The sequence below is a fragment of the Coregonus lavaretus genome (genome assembly GCF_964263955.1).
Source record: "Coregonus lavaretus genome assembly, chromosome: 9".
Classification (NCBI taxonomy): domain Eukaryota; kingdom Metazoa; phylum Chordata; class Actinopteri; order Salmoniformes; family Salmonidae; genus Coregonus; species Coregonus lavaretus.
The window spans coordinates 27,561,344-27,585,933 of NC_139996.1; the positions used below are offsets into that span (position 1 = coordinate 27,561,344).

At 41.9% G+C, this 24,590-nt stretch overlaps 1 protein-coding gene across 1 annotated transcript in view; it reads right to left on the reverse strand.

The window, feature by feature from the left end:
- The window catches only part of LOC311135495 (voltage-dependent calcium channel subunit alpha-2/delta-1-like), a gene marked incomplete at both ends in the record, with an annotated part of 111,145 nt that overhangs the window by 17,021 nt on the left and 69,534 nt on the right, over positions 1–24,590 (reverse strand). The window contains 18 exons of the mRNA XM_084169492.1: positions 2,398–2,484; positions 3,091–3,194; positions 4,188–4,250; positions 5,437–5,518; positions 6,260–6,354; positions 6,586–6,646; positions 10,188–10,264; positions 10,616–10,677; positions 10,885–10,956; positions 11,352–11,423; positions 15,900–15,974; positions 22,477–22,557; positions 22,716–22,790; positions 22,911–23,000; positions 23,277–23,326; positions 23,467–23,545; positions 23,936–24,040; positions 24,393–24,551. Coding sequence (XP_084025618.1) covers positions 2,398–2,484; positions 3,091–3,194; positions 4,188–4,250; positions 5,437–5,518; positions 6,260–6,354; positions 6,586–6,646; positions 10,188–10,264; positions 10,616–10,677; positions 10,885–10,956; positions 11,352–11,423; positions 15,900–15,974; positions 22,477–22,557; positions 22,716–22,790; positions 22,911–23,000; positions 23,277–23,326; positions 23,467–23,545; positions 23,936–24,040; positions 24,393–24,551 — 1,489 coding nt within the window. The remainder of the gene's footprint in view (positions 1–2,397; positions 2,485–3,090; positions 3,195–4,187; positions 4,251–5,436; positions 5,519–6,259; positions 6,355–6,585; positions 6,647–10,187; positions 10,265–10,615; positions 10,678–10,884; positions 10,957–11,351; positions 11,424–15,899; positions 15,975–22,476; positions 22,558–22,715; positions 22,791–22,910; positions 23,001–23,276; positions 23,327–23,466; positions 23,546–23,935; positions 24,041–24,392; positions 24,552–24,590) is intronic.

A 24,590-nucleotide genomic window follows, 5' to 3' on the forward strand; every position in this document is an offset into this window, starting at 1 on the left:
TAAATTTGTTTTACCTCATTTCTACCAGCATGTCACATGTGCAACCCGAGGAAAAAAAACTCTAGACCACCTTTACTCCACACACAGAGACGCATACAAAGCTCTCTCTCGCCCTCCATTTGGCAAATCTGACCATAATGCTATCCTCCTGATTCCTGCTTACAAGCAAAAACTAAAGCAGGAATACCAGTGACTTGCTCAATACGGAAGTGGTCAGATGACTCGGATGCTACGCTACAGGACTATTTTGCTAGCACAGACGGGAATATGTTTCGGGATTCATCCAATGGCATTGAGGAGTATACCACCTTAGTCATCGGCTTCATCAATAAGTGCATCGACGACGTCGTCTCCACGTTGACCATACGTACATATCCCAACCATAAGCCATGGATTACAGGCAACATCCGCATCGAGCTAAAGGCTAGAGCTGCCGCTTTCAAGGAACGGGAGACTAATCCGGACGCTTAAAAGGAATCCTGCTACGCCCTCAGACGAACCATCAACCAGGCAAAGCGTCAATACAGGATTACGATTGAATCCTACTAAACACGCTCGTCAGATGTGGCAGGGCTTGAAAACTATTATAGACTACAAAGGGAAACCCAGCCGTGAGTTGTCCAGTGACGCGAGCCTATCAGACGAGCGAAATGCCTTTTATACTAGCTTCGAGGCAAGCAACACTGAAGCATGCATGAGAGCACCAGTTGTTCCGGACGACTGTGTGATAACGCTTTCCGTAGCCGATGTGAGCAAGACCTTTAAACAGGTCAACATTCACAAGGCCAGACGGATTACCAGGATGTAATACCTACATGTTTCAAGCAGACCACCATAGTCCCTGTGCCCAAGAAAGCGAAGGTAACCTGCCTAAATGACTACCACCCCATAGCACTCACGTCGGTATCCATGAAGTGCTTTGAAAGGCTGGTCATGGCTCACATCAACACCATCATCCCGGAAACCCTAGACCCACTCCAATTTGCATACTGCCCCAACAGATCCACAGATAACGCAATCTCAATCGCAATCCACACTGCCCTTTCCCACCTGGACAAAAGGAACACCTAAGTGAGAATGCTGTTCATTGACTACAGCTCAGCGTTCAACACCATAGTGCCCACAAAGCTCATCACTAAGCTAAGGACCCTGGAACTAAACACCTCCCTCTGCAACTGGATCCTGGACTTCCTGACTGGCTGCCCCCAGGTGGTAAGGGTAGGCAACAACACATCTGCAACGCTGATCCTCAACACTGGGGCCCCTCAGCGGTGCGTGCTTAGTCCCTTCCTGTACTCCCTGTTCACCTATGACTGCGTGGCCAAACACGACTCCAACACCATCATTAGGTTTGCTGACAACACAACAGTGGTAGGCCTGATCACCGACAACAATGAGACAGCCTATAGGGAGGAGGTCAGAGACCTGGCAGTGTGGTGCCAGGACAACAACCTCTCCCTCAATTTGAGCAAGACAAAGGAGCTGATCGTGGACTACAGGAAAAGGCGGGCTGAACAGGCCCCCATTAACATCGATGGGGCTGTAGTGGAGCGGGTCGAGAGTTTCAAGTTCCTTGGTGTCCACATCACCAACGAACTGTCATGGTCCAAACACACCAAGACAGTCGTGAAGAGGGCACGACAACACCTTTTCCCCTCAGGAGACTGAAAATATTTGGCATGGGTCCCCAGATCCGCAAAAAGTTCTACAGCTGAACCATCGAGAGCATCCTGACCGGTTGCATCACCGCCTGGTATGGCAACTGCTCATCATCTGACTATAAGGCACTACAGAGGGTAGTGCGCACAGCCCAGTACATCCCTGGGGCCAAGCTTCCTGCCATCCAGGACCTATATAATAGGCGGTGTCAGAGGAAAGCCCAAAGAATTGTCAAAGACTCCAGTCACCCAAGTCATAGACTGTTCTCTCTGCTACCACACAGCAAGCGATACCGGAGCACCAAGTCTAGGACCAAAAGGCTCCTTAACAGCTTCTACCCCCAAGCCATAAGACTGCTGAACAATTAATCAAATGGCCACCCGGTCTATTTACATTATTTTACACTACTGCTACCCGCTGTCTATTATCTACTTTACCCCTATCTACATGTACAAATTACCTCAACTAACCTGTACCCCCGCACATTGACTTGGTACCGCTACAACCTGTATATAGCCTCGTTATTGTTATTTTATTGTGTTACTTTTCATTATTTTTTACTTTAGTTTATTTGGTAAATATTTTCTTAACTCTTTCTTGAACTGCATTGTTGGTTAAGGGCTTGTAAAGTAAGCATTTCACTGTAAGGTCTACACCTGTTGTATTCGGCGCATGTGACAAATAAAGTTTGATTTGATTTGATTTCATAAGGTAATGGGGACAGTATTGTCCACTCACCAGCTGGTTTGAGGTCGACTCCATCTATGTTGAGGTCTACAGCCTTGCTCACCAGAATACCTGACTCATAACCTGACTCCCTGCTCTCTGCAACAGAGAGAGAAGGAGGAAGAGGGAGGGAGAGCAGAGGAAAGAGTTTCAACACATTCACATACAGTGACATTTGTTTGACAATGACAGTAATTGTGTGAGGCTTGGTAAGAATCATGTTTGATAAATATAATCTTTGTTTGTTTGGTCTGATGTAACTGGATAAATGTTAATAAAGTATGTGTGGCTTTGCAGTATGAGTACATACTGCAGTATAGTATGAGTGAAAAACGGAATGTTATACTGAGGGGAGACTGGGCTTCTTTAACTAAGAGATCTGGTCTATAGAGTACTGTAATACTACGGGGACATATAGAGAGGGGGAGTGGAAAGTAGCAGAGAGAGAGTTAAAGAAAGAAGTATATCAAAAATTGTGAGTAGAGAGAGAGGGAAGAGAAAGGGGATGGATAGAAGAGGGGGATGGATAGACAGATGAGCGGGAGCAGAGAGAGGGGGGACTAGAGGGCTTCTCATCTCTGGTCTCAGCCAGTAGAGCAAGCCGTTTGTCCCCAGAGAGAGGTTTGCTGGCAGACCACATTGAGGAGGGGACACCGTTGGATCCCTATGTGTTTGTGTGTGTTTGGTGTGTATGTGTTAACCTACTGTTGAAGTATGGCGCGGTGAAAATATAGATGTCGTTATCCAGAGTCCTCTTGTAGAAACTTGAGTCATAGGTCTCAGCATTCTCTGTCCACTCCTCCCCAGCACTGAAACACACACGAACGCACACACATGTACACGCATACACACAAGCACATTTTTAAGACACAGATGTTTAAAAGATTTTATTCAAATGTAAGGCTACACTTTGATCAAAATAACAGTCACACCCAACGCACTGGAAAAATGACATGGAATTGGTCCAGAGATAAAGAACAAATATGTATGTTTTTTATGAACTTATTTTTACATATTTTCTTCACATGCAATAATAACTCCATTGAAGCCAGTCATAAAAAGCTCTATGCAAAGTTGTTTTCTAACTGGTGATGTGAAAGTTAAATTGCATGTTAGATATATAAATATAAGATAAACCTTTTTACTAAGATCACCCACCTAAATTCAGATATTCTCAACTAATGTTCAACATTTCCTTTGTAAATAAATCACAGAAAGATGCTGAAAACCTCAAATTGTATCTACAAACCTAGTACAAACTGATGTACTCTTAACAATCAACAAGACTGATTTGTAAGGAACTCTGGTCCCATTTGACATCTAGATGATATACATTCTAATGATAAAGATTTTCAGACAGAGAGAAGAGAGAGAGAGATAAAGAAAGAAATATAAAGAGAGAGAGAAAGAGAGAGACAGAGAGACAGCGAGAGACAGCGAGAGAGACAGAGAGAGAGACAGAGAGAGACAGAGAGAGACATAGAGAGGGGAATAGAAAGAGTCCATCTGTACTGAGCACATCTCCAGTGTATGTGAACCATATTGTGGGCTAATGGGCAGTAGGTGATTTGGGAGAACCAACTCTCCATGAAATGTGAAATGAGCCAGCAGAACAGGTTGGGAAGTAAAACAGTATCATATCCAAGCCAAACCATTATACACTTTAAAATAGCTTGTGCATTAGCCAACTCCTACCTGTATTAGTCCGTTGTCATGGCTTCTTACAATAGGAGTTGGCCACAGCACCTACAGTATGGGAGCGGGCTAATCTAACTAACTGGGAAGGAGAAATCTGAGCATACCTTCTTGGATAGACTCTGGTGATCCCTCCATCAGTGGCTACAAACCTAGCCAGAATCCCGCCCCTGGGAACAGAAAGAACACACAGGAACCAATCACAGTTCAATAGATGCGGTAAAGAGGTAAATAGAACTCGACCAAAACAATGGAATTACCATGGAAACGTGTGGGGGAAATGGCAGTGGGGGAAAGATCCCCAATCTCCCCATTGCCCCCCAGCAAAATTAACCTACATTTAGGCTATTGTTTATATGTGTATTTCACACTATGTTGAGGTAAAATTACTATAATGCTTGTATGGATGTCAACCTCAACACGTTCATGTCATCTTAACCAATCAACTGCATTACAGTTCAAAATTGACTGACTACCACCACTGATTTCTGTATACTAGCTATGCTAACCAGCTTATACGAACGGGAGTTAGCATTTAGCAGTCACTTCTTCTAAACCTGAAAAGGGACAACTTCTAAATGTTATGCAGCGAAAACAGCCAAATATCCAAATAAAACTTAAGTAACCACATTGTGGGTTTGTTACAATACATACTGTAAATCATGACGGATTTGACGAATATCCATTTGTTAAAATCTGATTTGTTGAATGTGTGCCAATCTGTTCAATGGAACCATTGACCCCATTGACCCATTTACCATATATATATAACAGATGCTCAGGGACCATCTATACCAATCAGAGAGGCATGAGCTAAATATTCCACTGTCTTTGAAGCACATATCTCTCTCCCAGGAAAAATCACTAGTCCATCTGAACAGTGTGTGTCTTGGAGAGGCCTACAGAGAGGCCTACACATCACTGTGTCCAGAACCTTTGAAAACAAATTGTTGTATTCCCAGAGAGTCACTTCTCTTTATGTCCTAATTCTGAATAGAGTTCTTTGTTCAGTAAATTGTTCCTGTTTATGTGAGCATGTGTGTGTATGGCGTGATTAACGCATGTTGATGTAATTACTGTGGTGTCTTCAGAACACACTAAGTCTTGGCATAGCTTGGCATGGCTGGTCCTGTGTCTTTCTTTCATCATACTTTATTGGTAAAACACAAGACTCTCACAGCAACAGACCTAGACATTAGCCTATAGCAGTACTAGCTGCCTGGTGTTTCTCCAATAAGACATCAACAAGATGGGGAATAGACTGACTGTCTATTTAATTCACGTAACTGATTCTCAATGCGTACATGTAGATGATGCATGATGGGCAGTGTGTGTGAGTTTGTGTGTGGCACTCACAATGTCTGCTCCTTCCACAGTTTGACCAGATCAGCGGTCAACCCAGCGTCCAACAGCAGCCTACTGACCAGAGTCACATTACCTAGAGAGGAAGACATTGTTACTGAAGTATCTTCCACAGTAAACCCCTTGGCAAACTGCAAGGATGACACATATAAGTTAAGATGGCTTGAGCTTGCTTAGACAACACAGAGGACATTGCGATCCATTAGCTGACGCTGAGGAAGTTGATGGGATCTCCAGTAGCTGATACCCATTAGATTATGACCACTATAGAGGTTGTGAGTCACATAGTAGCATGACAACATCAGGTTCTAGAAGCTCAGTCGATCAGGATGACATCACCCCCTGGCCAGACTACACTAATCGAATGCCTACCACATTTGATAAGGTTGATGTCATTCCTGGCCAGACCAGACTAATCAAACATCTAATGCCTCTCTCTGACCTTCCCAGGGCTATGGAACACCATAACATCACAGCGGTGAGAAACCCTCCTGACTCCCCCCCACTAACTCCTCCCCCTGGGTGGGTATACTGCCTAGTAATGACTGTATTGATCTAGAGCTTCTTTTTGACCTTGACTGCCTTTTGAATACAACAGGCAGAGGAGATGGAGAGATGGATGGAGGTGTGTGTGTGTGTGTGTGTGTGTGTGTGTGTGTGTGTGTGTGTGTGTGTGTGTGTGTGTGTGTGTGTGTGTGTGTGTGTGTGTGTGTGTGTGTGTGTGTGTGTGTGTGTGTGTGTGTGTGTGTGTGTGTGTGTGTGTGTGTGTGTGGGTTGTATGCGTGCCTGTGAGTGTTAAACAGGCATGGTAACTAACATGGCTCTTCCAGTGTGTTCCTGTCAATGAACTGGTTGAAGTCCAGGAGGAACTGGGTGTTGTTGTCGTTGTCCTTCAGGCCTTTGCAGTACTCCCTACAGAAATAGCAGATACTGTATATTAGCTACATTACATCTCAAATTCAACATCTGTACAACATTATACTCCTTTTATAACTTCTCCCTAATGCTACTCCGTGCTCCTCAATGCTGGCAAAAGCTGTGGAATAACCAGCTACTCCTAGCTGTAAGTACACTTCTGGAGTAACAATGGTTCTAAATGGAGGAGGGTGGAGGAGATTCAGATGTGCTGCTGTAGCCACTCACCTGGGGGCGATGAAGGTGTAGCCCAACTCATCAAACATCTCCACCTGCAGAGTATCCATGGCTGAAGAGAATAGAGAGACATCTTTAGAACCTTACACACACTATGGAACCTTAGAATCTCAACACACTCATGGCCTATACTACATATCAGACTGATCATTATGGAAAGAAGAACTGAAAGATGAATGAGTGAAACAAGACATGACAGAAAGAGAGACAGTGATTATGGAGACAAAGTCCTATCCATCTTTAAAGCTTGGTATTGCCACTAGTCTGTCAGCATGACTTGTTATGGCTGTTAGGCCAGTGCACTCTGCTGACTGTCACTGTCAGGCCTTATCTAGAACAGGGCTATCCTTTAACTCACTGATATAGTCCTGGTTCATATCAACCACAGTCTGATCAGAGTGGTGACAGGTCAATGTGTGTCACACATACACACACACACACGTGCATGCGCACACACACACACACATACACACACACACAGTTGAAGTCGGAAGTTTACATACACCTTAGCCAAATACATTTAAACTCAGTTTTTCACAATTCCTGACATTTAATCCTAAACATTCCCTGTCTTAGGTCAGTTAGGATCACCACTTTATTTTAAGAATGTGAAATGTCAGAATAATAGTAGAGAGAATGATTTATTTCAGCTTTTATTTCTTTCATCACATTCCCAGTGGGTCAGAAGTTTACATACACTCAATTAGTATTTGGTAGCATTGCCTTTAAATTGTTTAACTTGGGTCAAACATTTCGGGTAGCCTTCCACAAGCTTCTCACAATACGTTGGGTGAATTTTGGCCCATTCCTCCTGACAGAGCTGGTGTAACTGAGTCAGGTTTGTAGGCCTCCTTGCTCGCACACACTTTTTCAGTTCTGCCCACAAATGTTCTATAGGATTGAGGTCAGGGCTTTGTGATGGCCACTCCAATACCTTGACTTTGTTGTCCTTAAGCCATTTTGCCACAACTTTGGAAATATGCTTGGGGTCATTGTCCATTTGGAAGACCCATTTGCGACCAAGCTTTAACTTCCTGACTGATGTCTTGAGATGTTGCTTCAATATATCCACATACTTTTCCTTCCTCATGATGCCATCTATTTTGTGAAGTGCACCAGTCCCTCCTGCAGCAAAGCACCCCCACAGCATGATGCTGCCACCCCCGTGCTTCACGGTTGGGATGGTGTTCTTCGGCTTGCAAGCAACCCCCTTTTTCCTCCAAACATAACGATGGTCATTATGGCCAAACAGTTCTACTATTGTTTCATCAGACCAGAGGACATTTCTCCAAAAAGTACGATTTCTGTCCTCATGTGCAGTTGCAAACCGTAATCTGCCTTTTTAATGGCGGTTTTGGAGCAGTGGCTTCTTCCTTGCTGAGCGGCCTTTCAGGTTATGTCGATAAAATACTTGTTTTACTGTGGATATAGATACTTGTACCTGTTTCCTCCAGCATCTTCACAAGGTCCTTTGCTGTTGTTCTGGGATTGATTTGCACTTTTTGCACCAAAGTATGTTCATCTCTAGGAGACAGAACGCGTCTCCTTCCTGAGCGGTATGATGGCTGCGTGGTCCCATGGTGTTTATACTTGCGGACTATTGTTTGTACATATGAACGTGGTACCTTTAGGCGTTTGGAAATTGCTCCCAAGGATGAACCAGACTTGTGGAGGTCTACAATTTTTTTTCTGAGGTCTTGGCTGATTTCTTTTGATTTTCCCATGATGTCAAGCAAAGAGGCACTTAGTTTGAAGGTAGGTCTTGAAATACATCCACAGGTACACCTCCAATTGACTCAAATGATGTCAATTAGCCTATCAGAAGCTTCTAAAGCCATGACATCATTTTCAGGAATTTTCCAAGCTGTTTAAAGGCACAGTCAACTTAGTGTATGTAAACTTCTGACCCACTGGAATTGTGATACAGTGAATTATAAGTGAAATAATCTGTCTGTAAACAATTGTTGGAAAAATTACTTGTGTCATGCACAAAGTAGATGTCCTAATCGACTTGCCAAAACTATAGTTTGTTAACAAGAAATTTGTGGAGTGGTTGAAAAACAAGTTTTAATGACTCCAACCTAAGTTTATGTAAACTTCCGACTTCAACTGTATGAGGTGCCGGGTAGACAGGAAGAAAAGGTGTGGAGTGAAACTGAAGTGATGGAACAAGCAGATGAGGGGAAGAAGAATACTTGCCCTTTTGCCCTGTAGTTTCAGCAGAGCGCGAGAGAGAGGGAGCGGGAGAGAAAGAGAGAGAGATGGGGGGGGGGGGGGGGGGGGGGGGAGAGTAGAGAGAGGGAGACAGAGAAATAGAGAGAAAACAGAACCATTGGGATTTCAGATGTCTTATCAAATTCATGTTACACCAATATCAGAAGTCTTAAAAGAATGGAAATCTGATCTAAAACAACCACACTATCCAAACTGAGAGGTGCTACCATGCAATAACGTATAGTACATCCACAGTTACTCCAGCACAGTATCTGTCTCTCCTGTTATTCCATGTGACAGGCTTTGGCTTTGGATTTCACTATGTTCTTTCAAATAGAGTTCCTACACTCGTAAAGACATCAATGTCAATCAATCAATCTCTTAAAAGAAGACATCATGAGAAAAATGTCCATTAAATTGAAACAGTCATGCCAGCAGTCTGTGAAACCGTTTACTGATGGTTCAGTATTAAAAGGTTCATGACTATCTGGAGCATAATCAAATAATTTTAATAGCATGTAAAACATGACAGGCAGATTGTGGGACATCTCCTCTAAGGACTGGGCATGGTAGGAATCACATGGACCTCAGCTCTTCTCTCTTTTACTCTCTATCACTATAGATTTGTCATTCATTTTCCCTTCTTTCCTTCCATCTCGTTTTACCTCCTTTTGTTTCGCTCTGTCACCGTGTAGAATTAATATACTTCATCATGCAAACACATACACATGATCATGCAGAGACTGGAGGACAGATAATGAAAAGTGAGTTTACACCAGAAAATAGAGTACTTGCCCCATGGAGCTGTACGGATCCCATTAAGGGGCAGATAGAGAGAGGACATGAGGGGAACATTAAAGTCAACAGAGAGTTGGATAGTTTGTAGAGGTGGATTTATCTTGTACATCAGAGGTACAGTACAGGAACCATGTGATAAAGCCACTATGAGTAGTGATAAACCAGGTCTGGGTAGAGAAAGAGGTGAAGACAAATTAAGTCTAGAGGAAAGCCCTGGAGAACAGTCAGGCTGTGTAAGGTAACATGCCTCCTCTGCCCTCAGATTCAAAGAAAGGGAACAGAGGAACAAGAGATGGAAAAAAAGAGGGGAAAGAGGGAGAGAAGGAACAAGGAGAGCGGGTGGGGTGCATCAGAGCTGATGGAGGGAGGGAGGGAGGGAGGGAGGGGAAGTATGTGATCTGGGAAAGGGTGATGGAGAGGGAGAGTAGGGTGGAGGGAGAGAGAGAGAGACTTCAGCTGACTGGACCATGTGGCCACACTATAAAGGAGGAATATTGGCAAAACTCACTGATCTGAGTGAGCAGAGTCGTTGTGGCGTGTTTGTTTTGTGGCTGTGTGCCTGGGTGTGAGTGTGTTCTCACCCATGGCCTGTCTGATGGTGTCTCCCAGTTTTGCCTGTATGTAGTGTTCACTGTAGGTAGGCAGGACCAGAGCCAAGCTGGGGAAATAAAGGTATTGTCATTATACAGGACCCTGTCCTTTCTCTATTGACACACTGAGGGCGAAGCTTGGAAAAACTTGTTCCATCCACAAGGTGACAGAACACTGAACATCTGCATTTAAACACAATTCAGTGGTTGAGAAATGGGTTTTACTGTGATGGAGAGGGACAGAGAGTGCCCCCTACTGGCCTGAACTGATCGTATTCATGAAGTAGAGATCTGAGACCACTGTAACGTTACAGCAAGCTATCCAATCCTTTCAGATCACTACAAGTTTCTAGGGGATAAAGCTAGGGGTTAAAGGTTGTTTCTGGACTGGGTCAACATCTCTCAGTCCTCTTGCTTACCTGTAGTCTGTTCCATTGACCTGAGCCCAGGTGTAAGTTCTTACTCCTCTGTCGATGTACCTCTGTCAGAGAACACACACACACACACACACACACACACACACACACACACAAATGTACATACACAGACACAGAAGTGTTAAAACAGTCATAATCCTAAATCGTAAACTACAAATAACTCACTTCCTCCTTAATCATGCACTGATGTCACTAGGAGATGTGTAAGTGAGTATTAATAACAATGTATCTTTCATTTGTGCTGATCTCACCTCATCCTGAGTTTTAACTAGAGTATCTATGGTCTCTTCACCTGGGTTCCCATCTATCATCATTCTCCTGATCTATAGAGAGAGAGAGAGAGAGAGAGAGAGAGAGAGAGAGAGAGAGAGAGAGAGAGAGAGAGAGGGAGAGAGATCATGCATGCGTGGTTGTGTGTGTGTGAGAGAGGGTCTGATCTCTCTACCGTTCTCTCTCTAAAACACAGTGCACATCTGTACAATAGTGAGAGAGAAAGAGGGGAATAACAGGAGATTGGTAGCACATACATATGCTGAACTTCCCTCTTGCAGTGTATATGAAAGAAGCAGGATGAAAGGAGAGGGAGAGACAGACAGAGATGGGGTATCCACTGCTTCTGTAAACATGTCCTCTCATTTATAGCCAGTCACTGTATAAATCACACTCAGTGAGCTTTAGTAGGAGACAGGACACAACTAACACCTGTGTGTGTGTTTACCTGGACTTTGATGTCGTTCTCCAGTTCAGCATCGAGGAAGTCCAGAGTGACAGGCTCCTGGAATTTAGGGTTCTGAGGAGAGGTGAGTGTTTAGTCTGGTGGATGAGTTACCACGATACACACACGCGCACACGCACGCACACACACACACACAGTATCCATAAATAAATGAATTCAATATTTACAAGCCAGTGAATACAGTATAACTATGGAAAGAAACATTGGGTTATTGTAGAAACTTATGCTTGTATATTCAATAGCATGACCTTGTTTGATATCGGTCCCCCTGAAGCATGTTGAGTTGTTACAGTGAGTTGAAACGCAGTAGACCAGGGATCATCAACTAGATTCAGCCGCGGGCTGATTTTTTTCTTGAGCGGATGGTCGGCGGACCGGAACATAATTACAAATAATTTGGAGACTGCAAATTGACCGCAAGAAGCCCAAACAGATATAATGTTTGACTAAAACATAATAACTTCAAACCTTGCTTACATTTGTATACGATCATGTGTCTCTTTTTTTTGCGTGGGAATACTTGTGAACAGATTTCTTAAATTAAAATCACTTTGAGCTGTTTTCCTGGTGTTCTTACAGTCTTTCATATGCCAATGAAAATTCAACAACAAAAAACTTGCTCATAAAACTTGGGAGGCCAAACAAAATCACAGCCGCCAGTTGGGAAACTCTGCAGTACACTGTGTGATGTATATTTTTCAGTCATGGGTTCTTAGCATGGCTTCAGGCCATAGAGTACAACTCTGCTCCTTACCCTGTCGCGTTTTACAGTATATACTGTACATTCAGACAAAGAGCCTAGTTTATACAGCTGAGAACCAACTGACCGGAATACTCCAGCTTGTGTGTGTGTGTGTGTGTGTGTGTGTGTGTTGCGTGCATGCATGATGGTTGAGTCTGTGTGTGTGTGTGTGCCTGTTTGAGTTTTTGTGTGTGTGTGTGTGTATGTTTGATACAGACTAATTGTAGACTGTATTAATGTCAGTAGTTACACCCTCCTCCGTGCGTATCAGAGACTGTATAATGTTATAAAGTAGCAGCAGAACTACTCTGTTAAAGCACCAGTAAATGGATGGAACCTGATACTCTGGCTCCTAGCAACACTGCTCTACCTTTAGAATGTATACACTTTATAGAAGGTTCATATGGATTTAGTTCCCACAAAAGCTACATACACACACTGTGATGATGATGATGATGATGATGATAATGATGATGATGATTAAATTATCCTTACATTGGATGAAGAGAGAAAAGAAAGATGGAACAGTGGAGAAAGAGGAGGAAGATGATGAGGATCTCAGCATGGGAACAAAATACAAATAATAGTTAGAGGCCATAAGATGATACAGAAAATACAAGCACATTAAATAAACAGTACAAAAAATGAAGGAGAGAGGATGAAAGTATAATATACAGAGAAATAGAATAAGCAAGAAAGCAAAAAAAGAAAGAAAGCAAGAAAGAGAGTTGCAAAGTGAGTGGGTGGGGGAGAGAGATCAAAATCCAACACCAAATGTAACGAGGGATTTGTGTGATGAGTATGAAATGGGTTTTCTATTGAACCACAATCACACACAGACAATAACACAAGAACAAGAGAGAAAAGAGAGAATGTGTTCAAAGAGTCCAAGGTCACCCTCCATATTCACACACTCCTCTGTTTCTCTGATCACACATGCACACACGCTTGCACACACACACAGATCATACACAGTAAGATTGACCATGCCCTTTCACTGGAATGCCTTACAGTACTGTACCGGAGGGATTATGGACATGATTTATAAAGCAAGTGTATGATGTGAATATAAATAGGAATTCATGACAATAGTGCACAGATTAATTCATACAGTTTCATGAATTGATCCATCAAGTCCCAGTGAGAAAGACAAATCAGTAGCAGTACTAGAAAGGGACCTGCTGTAACCCTGGTCCCTCTCTCTCTCTCTCTCTCTCTCTCTCTCTCTCTCTCTCTCTCTCTCTCTCTCTCTCTCTCTCTCTCTCTCTCTCTCTCTCTCTCTCTCTCTCTCTCTCTCTCTCTCTCTCTCTCTCTCTCTCTCTCTCTCTCTCACGCACGCACGCACGCACGCACACATGCGCACATACACCCAAACTTCTAGATACTGACATGACAGATGGATTAGACGCAAGAAACACTATCTAATAACAACTATTCACTATTATTATCTATTCCTCCCCTACCTACTGAGTATGATGCTCTAAGGCTACAGTAGCAGGAAAACACTGACCACGCTGTTGTTCAGCAGCAGTGCTTTTACTGATTGGAATGATTAAAAATTCAAAAAGGCGCTCGCACATCTGAGCTATCTTTGTTGCAGGTGCATGGTAACAACAGAATAACATGAAGGAAAAGAGAAACCTGCACACTGCTCTTGCTAGTAATCACTATTTATTATTAAGCTTTACGTATCGGCCTCAAGGCCTTTGTCAGAGCTTATGTGAGTGTTTGTAATTTGCACCCTTATGTAGACATTGCTCCACCCACATCCATTTAGTGCATCGAATGGGGTTGGACTCAAGAAAAAAAAACTGTACATAAATGTATTAAACACTGATTGGAATGATTGAAAATTACGCTTTGGTTCGTTCAACCTATTCTATTCAATTGATCTGAAATTAAAAAACAAATATGACAGATCAATGGGATTTTTTTAATTGAATGAAAGCTTCTAAAATGCTTTCAACTCCTCATGCACATGCGCATTGAATAGCGATGGGGGCGATATAGCGGTGGCAGCCTATCAGAAGAGTTGGAGGCGTGGCTTATTGGGCTGTGGCTTTCAGTTTGCTATTTTTGTCTACACGAGAAAGTGAATGTCATTACAGTTAATGTGGTCTATTGTATTCGTTATTCAAACTTAAACTTGCCAGTGTCTGTAATGATACTTGCATAAGTGCATGTGATACTAAAGAGCCTGTCAAGTGTTATATGTTAAGGTATCCAATGCTTGGTTACGATATTGTTGCTACTTACTTGTGTAAAGAATATTTTCGGAAACATAATTTTATGTTATTGAACCAACATAATTTCTTGATTTATAGAGAACTTATTTCATTGCGGGTAACCCATAGGTAATTCCATATTAAAAAGTTAACTTGGAACAAGATGAAAACATGGGTTGTATTTACATGAACTATTAGTTTGTATTTGTTATTTATTATTTATTAGGTTTAACCAAAGGGGTAAAGTAAGTTGAGTGCTGAAAGAAATAGGTTGCAACTTAAAATATAGGTTTGGTAATAATCAAATAAAACAGTTGGCATTGAATCATATATTTGGTTTCAACAAATGTGGTATTTTTCAACTGAGAAAACATAACTAATTTACTTGTAACCAGTTTAAGTAATTTTCTTAGGTTGATCCAAGGAGTCATTTTCTAGTGTACCATCACTTTAGTAGATTTTACTGGACACACACACTCCACTCAATGATCTAACAGTTAAAGACCAGCCCTAAGGGCTACTAATCTACATCTATAATATGTTCTACTATAGTACATCTACTATCTATCTATCCTACTCTCTCTCACCTCATGGAACGTGATGGCATATGGCTTATTGAGTCTTGTCTTGCGGTTACGGATCCTTTTCTAACACATACATAATGAGAGAGATGCAGGGAGCATTTCAGTGGGAGACAACATCTCTATTTGATAATAATATGAATTCATTGGCCAGGCACTATTATCTAAATAGAATAAACGTTAACACATACAGTATGTGGCCAGGCGGGACTCAAACCATGACCGTTGCAACCTTCAACAAAAGGGTTGCGTCTGTAGCAAATTTCAGCACGGTTATAATCACATTAGTCACAAGGCCTTCTGATGGCATTCATCTCTGATCCCCTCCCTGTTTCAAACCCTGACTGACACATTTACACACATGGTTCCTCCTTGGGAAACCTATACAACACTGTTCAAGACCTCCAGTCACTTTGAAACGGTTCCCTTTGGAAGAGGCTGCACGCCTTTACACACGAACACCCTGTGTATGCTCTGCATTGGTTAGGGTTAAGTGCCTGTGTGTGTATGTATAGATTGGATCCATGAGTGTGTGTCCATGTTGATTAGTGTTTTAAGGATGTGGCTGGATGAGATGTTAACATGTGTCCCAGGCCTCAGATCCAGAGAGGCCCCCCTCTGAACACAACAAGCCCCAACAGAGTGCCTGCGGGCCTGGGCAACACATGGCCCTCTGCAACCTGTCAAGACCTGGACAGCGGGTGTTGAGGAGGAAGAGGAGATCAGGAGAGGAGGAGAGGAAAGAGGGGAGGAATAGAAGAGGTAGGGAGGAGCAGTCGGTTGTGTTTCTCTAAAGGTGGCTCAGGACCATTATGGTGGCCTGTGGTTAGATATACTGCTACGATCATGTGTGGGTTCATATGAACATGAATAAGATCCACAGCAATCATAGTAGCACCTCAGAATGATCAGTCAACTCTGTATGAGTTGGGATTGTAAGACGTGGTAACATCATAATAGAAGACAGAGGGATAGTACATACCTTAGGTTGGAGGTTGGGGTGTAGCAGCACATATCCATTGGGGTCGATGGCAAAATAATATCCATTAGGTCCGATCTGAGGAGTGGAGGAACAGAGAGGGTTGCAGGAGACAGTTGAACATATTTTGTATACTACAGGGAACATGGATGTCTACTCACTACATCCCTGTTCTGGGTTATTTGAGTATCGATCATAAACATGATTGAGTTCATATGATAGAAGGCAGGGCTGTCAGAGTAAGTCTGTTATTTTCGTGCGAATAATTCGGACCAAAAAAATAAAAAGAGCACGTCTTGTTTATGAAGCTTTTCACACCAATTGCGAAATATCGCCACAATCTGTCAATTATTTATAAGGAACAGGTTAGATTTATGTCTTTTCACATGCGAAAATAAGCTGCAGACCAATATAAATTGTTATCTGGGAAACTGCCACTGACAGGTCCGTGGGTTCGTAGTGTTCATTAATTTCTCTGCCTGGTTTGTCATTTGCAATGCATCAGTGCAGCACCGTATTAAGTTAGTCAATGTGATTACATCACACCAGAGCTATAAACGTCGTTCTCGCCATTCAAACTTCCCAGGTTCATTGCCAATGATGTATCCCAGGGATTCCCAAACTTTTTTGGCCCACAACCCCATTTTGATATGAAAATGTTTTCGCAATCCCATAACTGATATAATCAATGGCCAATGTTTACTTTTTTTATTGAGGATATGACAGTATTTTACATAGTCTGACAGTACTTTTGACACTACAATCTGAAGGAAGTATGGTTTACAGTTTTTTCAAACTGCTTACACACGTTTTCAAAACTATGTCTCCTTTTTTCAAAACTCTACACACAATTCCCAGAAATGCACACACAAAATGCAAAATGCCTCACATCTCCTTCAAAATGTAACACTGCATTCAAAATGCCATAAACACATGTCAGAATGAAGCATTTGCATCAAATGGCAAACACTTATTTCATAATAGTAAATTTTTGGATATACCATGTAAACACTGTTGTTCTAAATCTAAAGCTCTTTGGTCTTTCATAGGCTTATATCTACATTTCAGTACAATGTTCTACAGTGAAAGTAATCTGCTGAGAGGGGTAACAAGTACACTGTAAACACCAATGCAATGTAGAAACAGAAAATATTTATTAGGCCAAACATCATTGTTGTATACAGTAGCATACAACAAAACCATAAACATATGTAAACCAAAAGTACATTCTTTAGAATCCAGTAAAGAACACAATTGTGTGTGTGGGGTCCCAGGGGGGCAGTCCAGGAATTGGTAGGGGGGGGGGCAGTCACCAGTGCTAAGCTACGCTTCATCCCTTCTCCGGGCTGGGTCTGGCCACAATACTTCGTCCACATCACAAGATAAGTTTTCCCTTGCCAAACATCGAGGGAAGTATCTCCTAGCATGGCGTCCTCCATTGCCTGGAGAAGCGGCATGTGGGCATAGGGTTGACGATCATACACTTTCCAGCGCCAGGCTGAGAAGAATTCCTCTATGGGATTTAGAAAAGGTGAATATGGGGGTAGGTACAAAACTACAAATTGTGGATGGGTGGCAAACCAATTTTGGACCAGAACAGCCCGGTGAAAACGAACATTGTCCCATATAACCACAAATCTAGCAGGCTCCTGATCTGGATCAGGGACAAGCATTGTGTAAATTGCATCCAGAAAAGTGAGCATATGGCCGGTGTTGTACGGACCCAGTGTGGCATTGTGATGGAGGACCCCGTTTTGAGTGATGACAGCACACATAATTATATTACCCCCACGCTGTCCAGGGACATTGGTAATTGCCCTCTGTCCTATTACATTTCTTCCGTTTTGGTGAGGTTGAAGCCAACCTCATCCACATAAATAAATTCATGGCGAATTACATGGGCATCCATCTCCAATACTCTCTGTAACAGACAAAAGGATATACAGATGAGTAAATATGGTATGTCTGAAGTACTGGAAGTAGTGTTGCATACATACCTCTACAAAGTCATGTCACAGATTCTTGACTCTGTCAGAGTTTCTCTCAAATGGCACATTGTAAAGTTGTTTCATCGTCACTTGGTGCCGTTGGAGGATGCGTTGTATGGTCGACAGGCTTACAGCATTGATGTTGTTAAATATGGTGTCATTATTCAAGATATGCTCTCTTATCTCTCGATCCTAATTGCATTGTTGGCCAAAACCATATTTATAATTGCAGTCCTCGTCCTCCATGATGTCTTTGCCTTTCCACTCTGTACAGAATTCAAACACAGTATGTGTTCAGCATAGGAACTGTAAACAATGTACAAAAAAATGTAGTACAGCATGATAACCAACCTCATTCATTCAATGCAGTGCAGTAAATGGATGGCTTAGAGTTACAAATGTTTATGCAATACTATGCAGTCATACGTATTTTACAGTACATTACTGTAATGCTAAAATAGTTATTAGATAGTTGCATACCTGTTCTCATTTATGAAGGTTCGAATTATGGACGCCACTGTAAATCGACTCAAGTTGGTCCAGCCTCTCTCATGGTCAAACCGTGGTTGATCACATGATCAACAAATGTTGCCCTAATCTCATCAGAGATGGCTCTCCTTCCTTCTCTTCTTTGCCCTTGTCCTCTTCTTCCTCTTCCTCTTCCTCTTACTCCTCCTCCTCTTCCAACTCTTCGTCTTTGAATTTGTCCTTGTTGTTGTCCCCTGCCTCTCCCTCCTACTCCTCTTGCTCTCTGTCCATTGTTGGCATCCATTGTTCAAAACAGGTAATCTGACCTTTGACCTATTTATAGGCCTATACTACAGTAAATCAGTGATTGGTTAGTGATCAGTTAAGCAATTAGTGTTTGCACATGTGAGGAGTGTGTGTGACCTGGTGAATAAGTGTAGCATTTTGATTGGTTGTGTTTGGAAAAGGAAAGCAAGTCACTTCCTGTTAGATCTTTGTGTTTTAGGTAGAGAATTGTGTGTAGTGTTTTGAAAAAAGTGTTTTATGCAATTGACAACTGAGTCAAAGGCTGAGAAATAGCTTATGTTTTTGGAGATGTGTGTAGTTTTGCACTTTGAGTGAGAGGTTTCAAAAATCGTGTGACATGAAAAGATTTTGTTTGTAAGCAGTTGGAAAAAACTGTAAAGTGACTGAACTGCATAAGAATGGTATTGGAAAGTTCAGAAGATCATCAGACAATACTTTTGTATGATCTTCTGTGTAGAAAATAACATCATCATTAACCACGTTTCCATCCACAGTATTATGGAGTATTTAAAAAAAAAAATCACGATAGCTGTAATGGAAACAGGACTTTCGGTACAATTTTATAAATGCAGACAGATAATTTGTTCGTTCGACATGATGGGATCTTTTTGTGTCTGTAATATTAATTATGCGAGAAATGGTGGTGGAAACGCCTTTATGCGCAAATATTGATATAATAACCATCATATCAAAGTAAACTTGGAGTCACGAGATTATATGGTGTGTGGTCCTCCAACTACGACTCAGGAAACCATGCATTTTATTAGGCTACAGATTAAATAAATGATGATGCACTTCACAGGGTGGTGAAAGTGCACTGTGACCTTGATGCTCCTTTCCAATACATTTCAAGGGTCTTATTCTAGTGACATGATGAGTGATGCTTGACTGCCGTTTGACAAATAAAAATATTATTATCCATAATAATCTCATAATGGACTAGCCTACCAGCACAGCCTGTATTTGCAAGCTGTTGGCTATAGCGTACATGCCAAGACCAGAATAGGCACATTTGCTATTTAACACAATAGTTTTTGCGACAGAGCTGAAAATGCGATGGAAACACATTGAACTTTAGATTTTTATTTGGTGCATGAAAACATATGTGAAAAAGTACATTCTGTGTGCACTACATCATCACACACAGATTTGTATCTGCAATAAGTCCATTTGGTGGAAACACACCACTGGTGGGAAAATTGCATATTTACTTTATGCATATTTTAGAATATTCGCATGAAAATCTGTCGCCAATTGGATGGAAACCTAGCTAGTGATGATGTTATTTTCCTCCAGTCTGATTTTGTGCCTGGTCTCGTCCACTATGTTCTAATGAGTCCTGCGCAGCTTGAAGAAAGAAACAGAAGCCATATGTGTCTCTGAGAGTCTTATCTTTCAGTGATGGGGTCATAATATTTTGTAGCTTAAACGGTTCAATAGAAAGAGCCACATTTGTAGGAAGAAAACAGAAACCATTCTGTTTATTACAACTGCATCTAGTGGCTATCGGAGGTTACTAATGTAACCCCGGTTCTATGAACCAAGCACAATTATTTTTATTTTATTTCAGAGTTTCTCTCGAGACCCCTTTTTCAAATCAGGTGACCCCACATGGGGTATGCCATTCAGCAAGCAAGAGGATTGATCGATGCTTCTCTCCTCTAATAGGCCTAGGCTTATTAGTTTAAAAAAATTGCTTGAAATAACTTTCAAATTACCAGTCAAAAGTTTGGACACATTCAAGGTTTGTCTTTATTTTTTTTTAAATTTTACATTGTAGAATAATAGTGAAGACATCAAAACTATGAAATAACACATATGGAATCATGTAGTAACCAAAAAAGTGTTAAACAAATCAAAATATAGTTTGTATTTGAGATTCTTCAAATAGCCCCCCTTTGCCTTGATGACAGCTTTGCACACTCTTGGCATTCTCTCAGCCAGCTTCATGAGGTAATCACCTGGAATACATTTCAATTAACAGGTGTGCCTTCTTAAAAGTTAATTTGTGGAATTTCTTTCCTTCATAATGCGTTTGGGCCAATGAGTTGTGTTGTGACAAGGTAGGGGGAGTGTACAGAAGAGAGCCCTATTTGGTAAAAGACCAAGTCCATATTTTGGCAAGAACATCTCAAATAAGCAGTCCATCATTTCTTTAAGACATGAAGGTCAGTCAATCTTGAACATTTCAATGGAAATGTGGAAATGTGTCCTTTGGTTTGGAGTCCAAATTGGAGATTTCTGGTTCAAACTGCTGTGTCATTGTGAGACCCGGTGTGGGTGAACGGATGATCTACGCATGTGTAGTTCCCACCGTAAAGCATGAAGGAGGAGGTGTTTTGGTGTGGGGGTGCTTTGCTGGTGACACTGTCTGTGATTTATTTAGAATTCAAGGCACACTTAACCAGCATGGCTACCACAGCATTCTGCAGCGATAAGCCGTCCCATCTGGTTTGGGCTTAGTGGGACTATCATTTGTTTTTCAACAGGACAATGAGCCAACACACCTCCAGGCTGTGTAAGGGCTATTTTACCAAGAAGGAGAGTGATGAAGTGCTGCATCAGATGACCTGGCCTCCACCTCAACCCAATTGATATGGTTTGGGATGAGTCGGATGGCAGAGTGAAGAAAAAGCAGTCAACAAGTGCTCAGCATATGTGGGAACTCCTTCAAGACTGTTGGAAAAGCATTCCAGGTGAAACTGGTTGAGAGAATGCCAAGAGTGTGCAAAGCTGGCATCAAGGCAAAGGGTGGCTATTTGATGAATCTCAAATATAAAATATATTTTGATTTGTTTAACATTTTCTTGGTTACTACATGATTCCATATGTGTTATTTCATAGTTTTGATGTCTTCACTACAATTCTACAATGTAAAAAATATAAAAATAAAGAAAAACCCTTGAATGAGTAGGTGTGTCCAAACTTTTGACTGGTACTATATATTGCTGCTCTTTTAAGAGCTATGAGGGGGAAGTGATAAACCAGTGGAGTTGCCAGCAGAGATGCGTGAATTGCTCAAGAAGGGTACAGTGAAGTATACGGAGAGATGTGTAAGTTAGAAGTTAATATAGCTATATATAATAGGCCTGCTAAAGGGAATCTAGGCAACCACCTGTGCTATAGGCAACCCTAAAAGGAAGAGACAAAAAACTCTCCGCCTTATCAATAAGTGGTTGTACAAATTTAGATAAAGCACTCAAATTAAAATGTAGTGTCAACATAACCACCCATTGCTTCACTAAAGTTGATCAACGGCTGATCATTAGGCTATAGACAGGTTGCGTGCGTGTGCTTCTATTTTCTAATGGTTGTCAATTTCATCTTCATATAGCCGATATCACAGCTGTCTATATCTCCCCCTTAAAACATTCCTCATCAATTTATATGATAAGCTACATTGATTTAGCATTATCCTATAATGGAGGCTAGTTTTGATATCCTACAGAAAGGATTTGAATCTAAGGCAAGGTTTACGTTTTTGGGAAAGAGGAAATGTGATTTGCTTATGTTTTTGAGTGAGATACGTTGCAGGCGGCTTTGATTGATGGGTCCTTTTAAGTGGGTGGGTGTGCGTTTATGAGTTCGCTAATTCTCTATGTCCATTCAGAAAGTTTCCTAAAATTGGCAGAGCCTGTCTGGAGGGAAAAGTGCATCGGACTTGTTGTGAATGGTTTAGTGTGTCAAAATCAGAATCTGTATTTTTTGGGAATTCGGATGAAAAGACCGAAATGCAGTTGGTGTGAAAAGGACTTAACACTGAGACTGAATTAGGAAAATAAGGAGTGTTATGGTGTGTTAGTGTGTGTGTCACTCACAGTGAAGCGCGGCGTGAGCTTCTTGATGTCATCTAGTGACACGTCAATCCCCATCACCCCTAGGATCAACTGGTTCTGAATCTGACAGAGAGGGAAAGATGCAGGAAGTTCAACATTTTAATTTAAAATTGAACAGTAAGAGTTATGTTGACTTAGAGGCTATTGGTGTCTAATGCTGGGATGGGATTATTTGAAGAAAGAATTGTGTGTTTGTGTGCCTGCTTGCGTGTGAGGATTACCTCTATACCCAAATCATCTTTATACTTGGTCTTGTTGAAGACAGGTAGGGTTCCTGTGATGACCAGACCTAGCTCCTAACACACACAGACAACGAAAGCTAAATTAAAGTAATCGCTGTTGGGTTTCAGAAACCTCCATTGTGGAGGTAGATTTTGGTGGGGTGCATTGTGGGATAGGAGGAAGTGATGTCATACCAGAGCGTCGAGGTAGACATTAGTCCACTGGACCTGCTTAGCGAGCTGGTCAGCTAGAACCATGGGTCTGCCCAGGACATCCAGGTACTCCTAGAACACACACATACACTCTTTTGAATACATTTTAGTCATTTAGCATACACTCTTATCCAGAGCGACTTACAGGAGCAATTAGGGTTAAGTGGCTTGCTCAAGGGCACATTGACAGATTTTTCACCTAGTCGGCTTTCGGTTACTGGCCCAACACTCTTAACCGCTAGGCTACGTGCCGCCGAATACACACCTTTAAGACAAAGTAAACCACATACATGTCTGGAACTAAATGAAACACACACACACACGTTCATGCAGAATGCTTATTATCACCTGAGTGTTGATGCGTATTGCTCCAATAGAGGGAATCTCATAGAAGTATCCTGGGAGAAACAGACAAAGGACTAAGATCAGGACCTTAGCTATCTACATAAGCAGACCCAACATGGAAACTCAAATGATACACAGCACTACCAGTGCTTAATATTTAGTACAAACAAACAACAACAACATTGTATCCTACCTTTATTAGCGCAGGCCATCCACTGGACTGGACCTTTATCATAGTTGTGTTGACCCACTGAGAACGTGAAGATTCGCACCTAGAACACAGAGACATGTGAATCGGTTAAAGACACATCTACATTGAACCGTAAGGTGTGTGATCCTCTCAGTCTCATTTCATGTGCTGAGCAGAGAGAGCAGCTTTAGCTTTGGCAGAGTTGTCATCACACACTTCATATCTGCTACAGGGGATGACTGACAGTAACTGAGACTGATCTGTGTGTGTGTGTCTGCGCGTGCGTGGGTTAGTGTAATGATCATCTGGCCTCCACCTGTATAAACCATAGGATCAGCACACAGAATACTTCCTCAATATCCAACCAACCCATCACTCTGTTTCCCTTCATCATTCAGACCTGCTTTCATATTTACTACTATGAGGGTCACCGACTCAGTGGATTATACATTGTAGTGTGTGTTCACAGTACCTTCTTGTCAGCGTTGTATTTCTGCAGTATGGCCGACGCTCTCTCCTCTCCTCCATCAGTGAACAGCATGATGATCTTGTTACAGTTGGCTCTAGTGATGTTAGTCTGCACAGAGAAATCACGGGTTGCCAATCCTAACATACCTGATTGTGCTTAGGAAGGTACTACTGAGCAGCTGATGACTAAAATCAGGGTTGTAAAAGACTGGAGTAAAATCCTACACACCCAGGAGGTTGTTGGTCACTGGGTTAGAAAGTAGAGAGATACCCGCTATAACCAACAGAGGCCAGTGTCTGATCATAATCTATCATAACAGAAAGAGCAGAGCTCACAGTTGACACTGTATATTTTACATGAAGTATGTTCCTGAAACTTCAACGTAAATCCGCTGGGTTGTCATTATACACATGTTGTAACAACTGTGTTATACTTCTAAACAGAGCATAGGGCCTCTTACTGCATAGAGCTGTTCGAAGGCAAACTCAAATCCCTTGGTATAGTTGGTGATGCCTTTAGCAGAGATGTTCTGAACAGCATCCTTCAAGATCTTCTTATTCCTCACGTTGGCCTGGACCAGGTGGTCAAAACACGCTGTGTTATTCACCCTGGTGTTGAACTGGTAGAGGGAGACATATAGAGGTTAGACATTTACGCA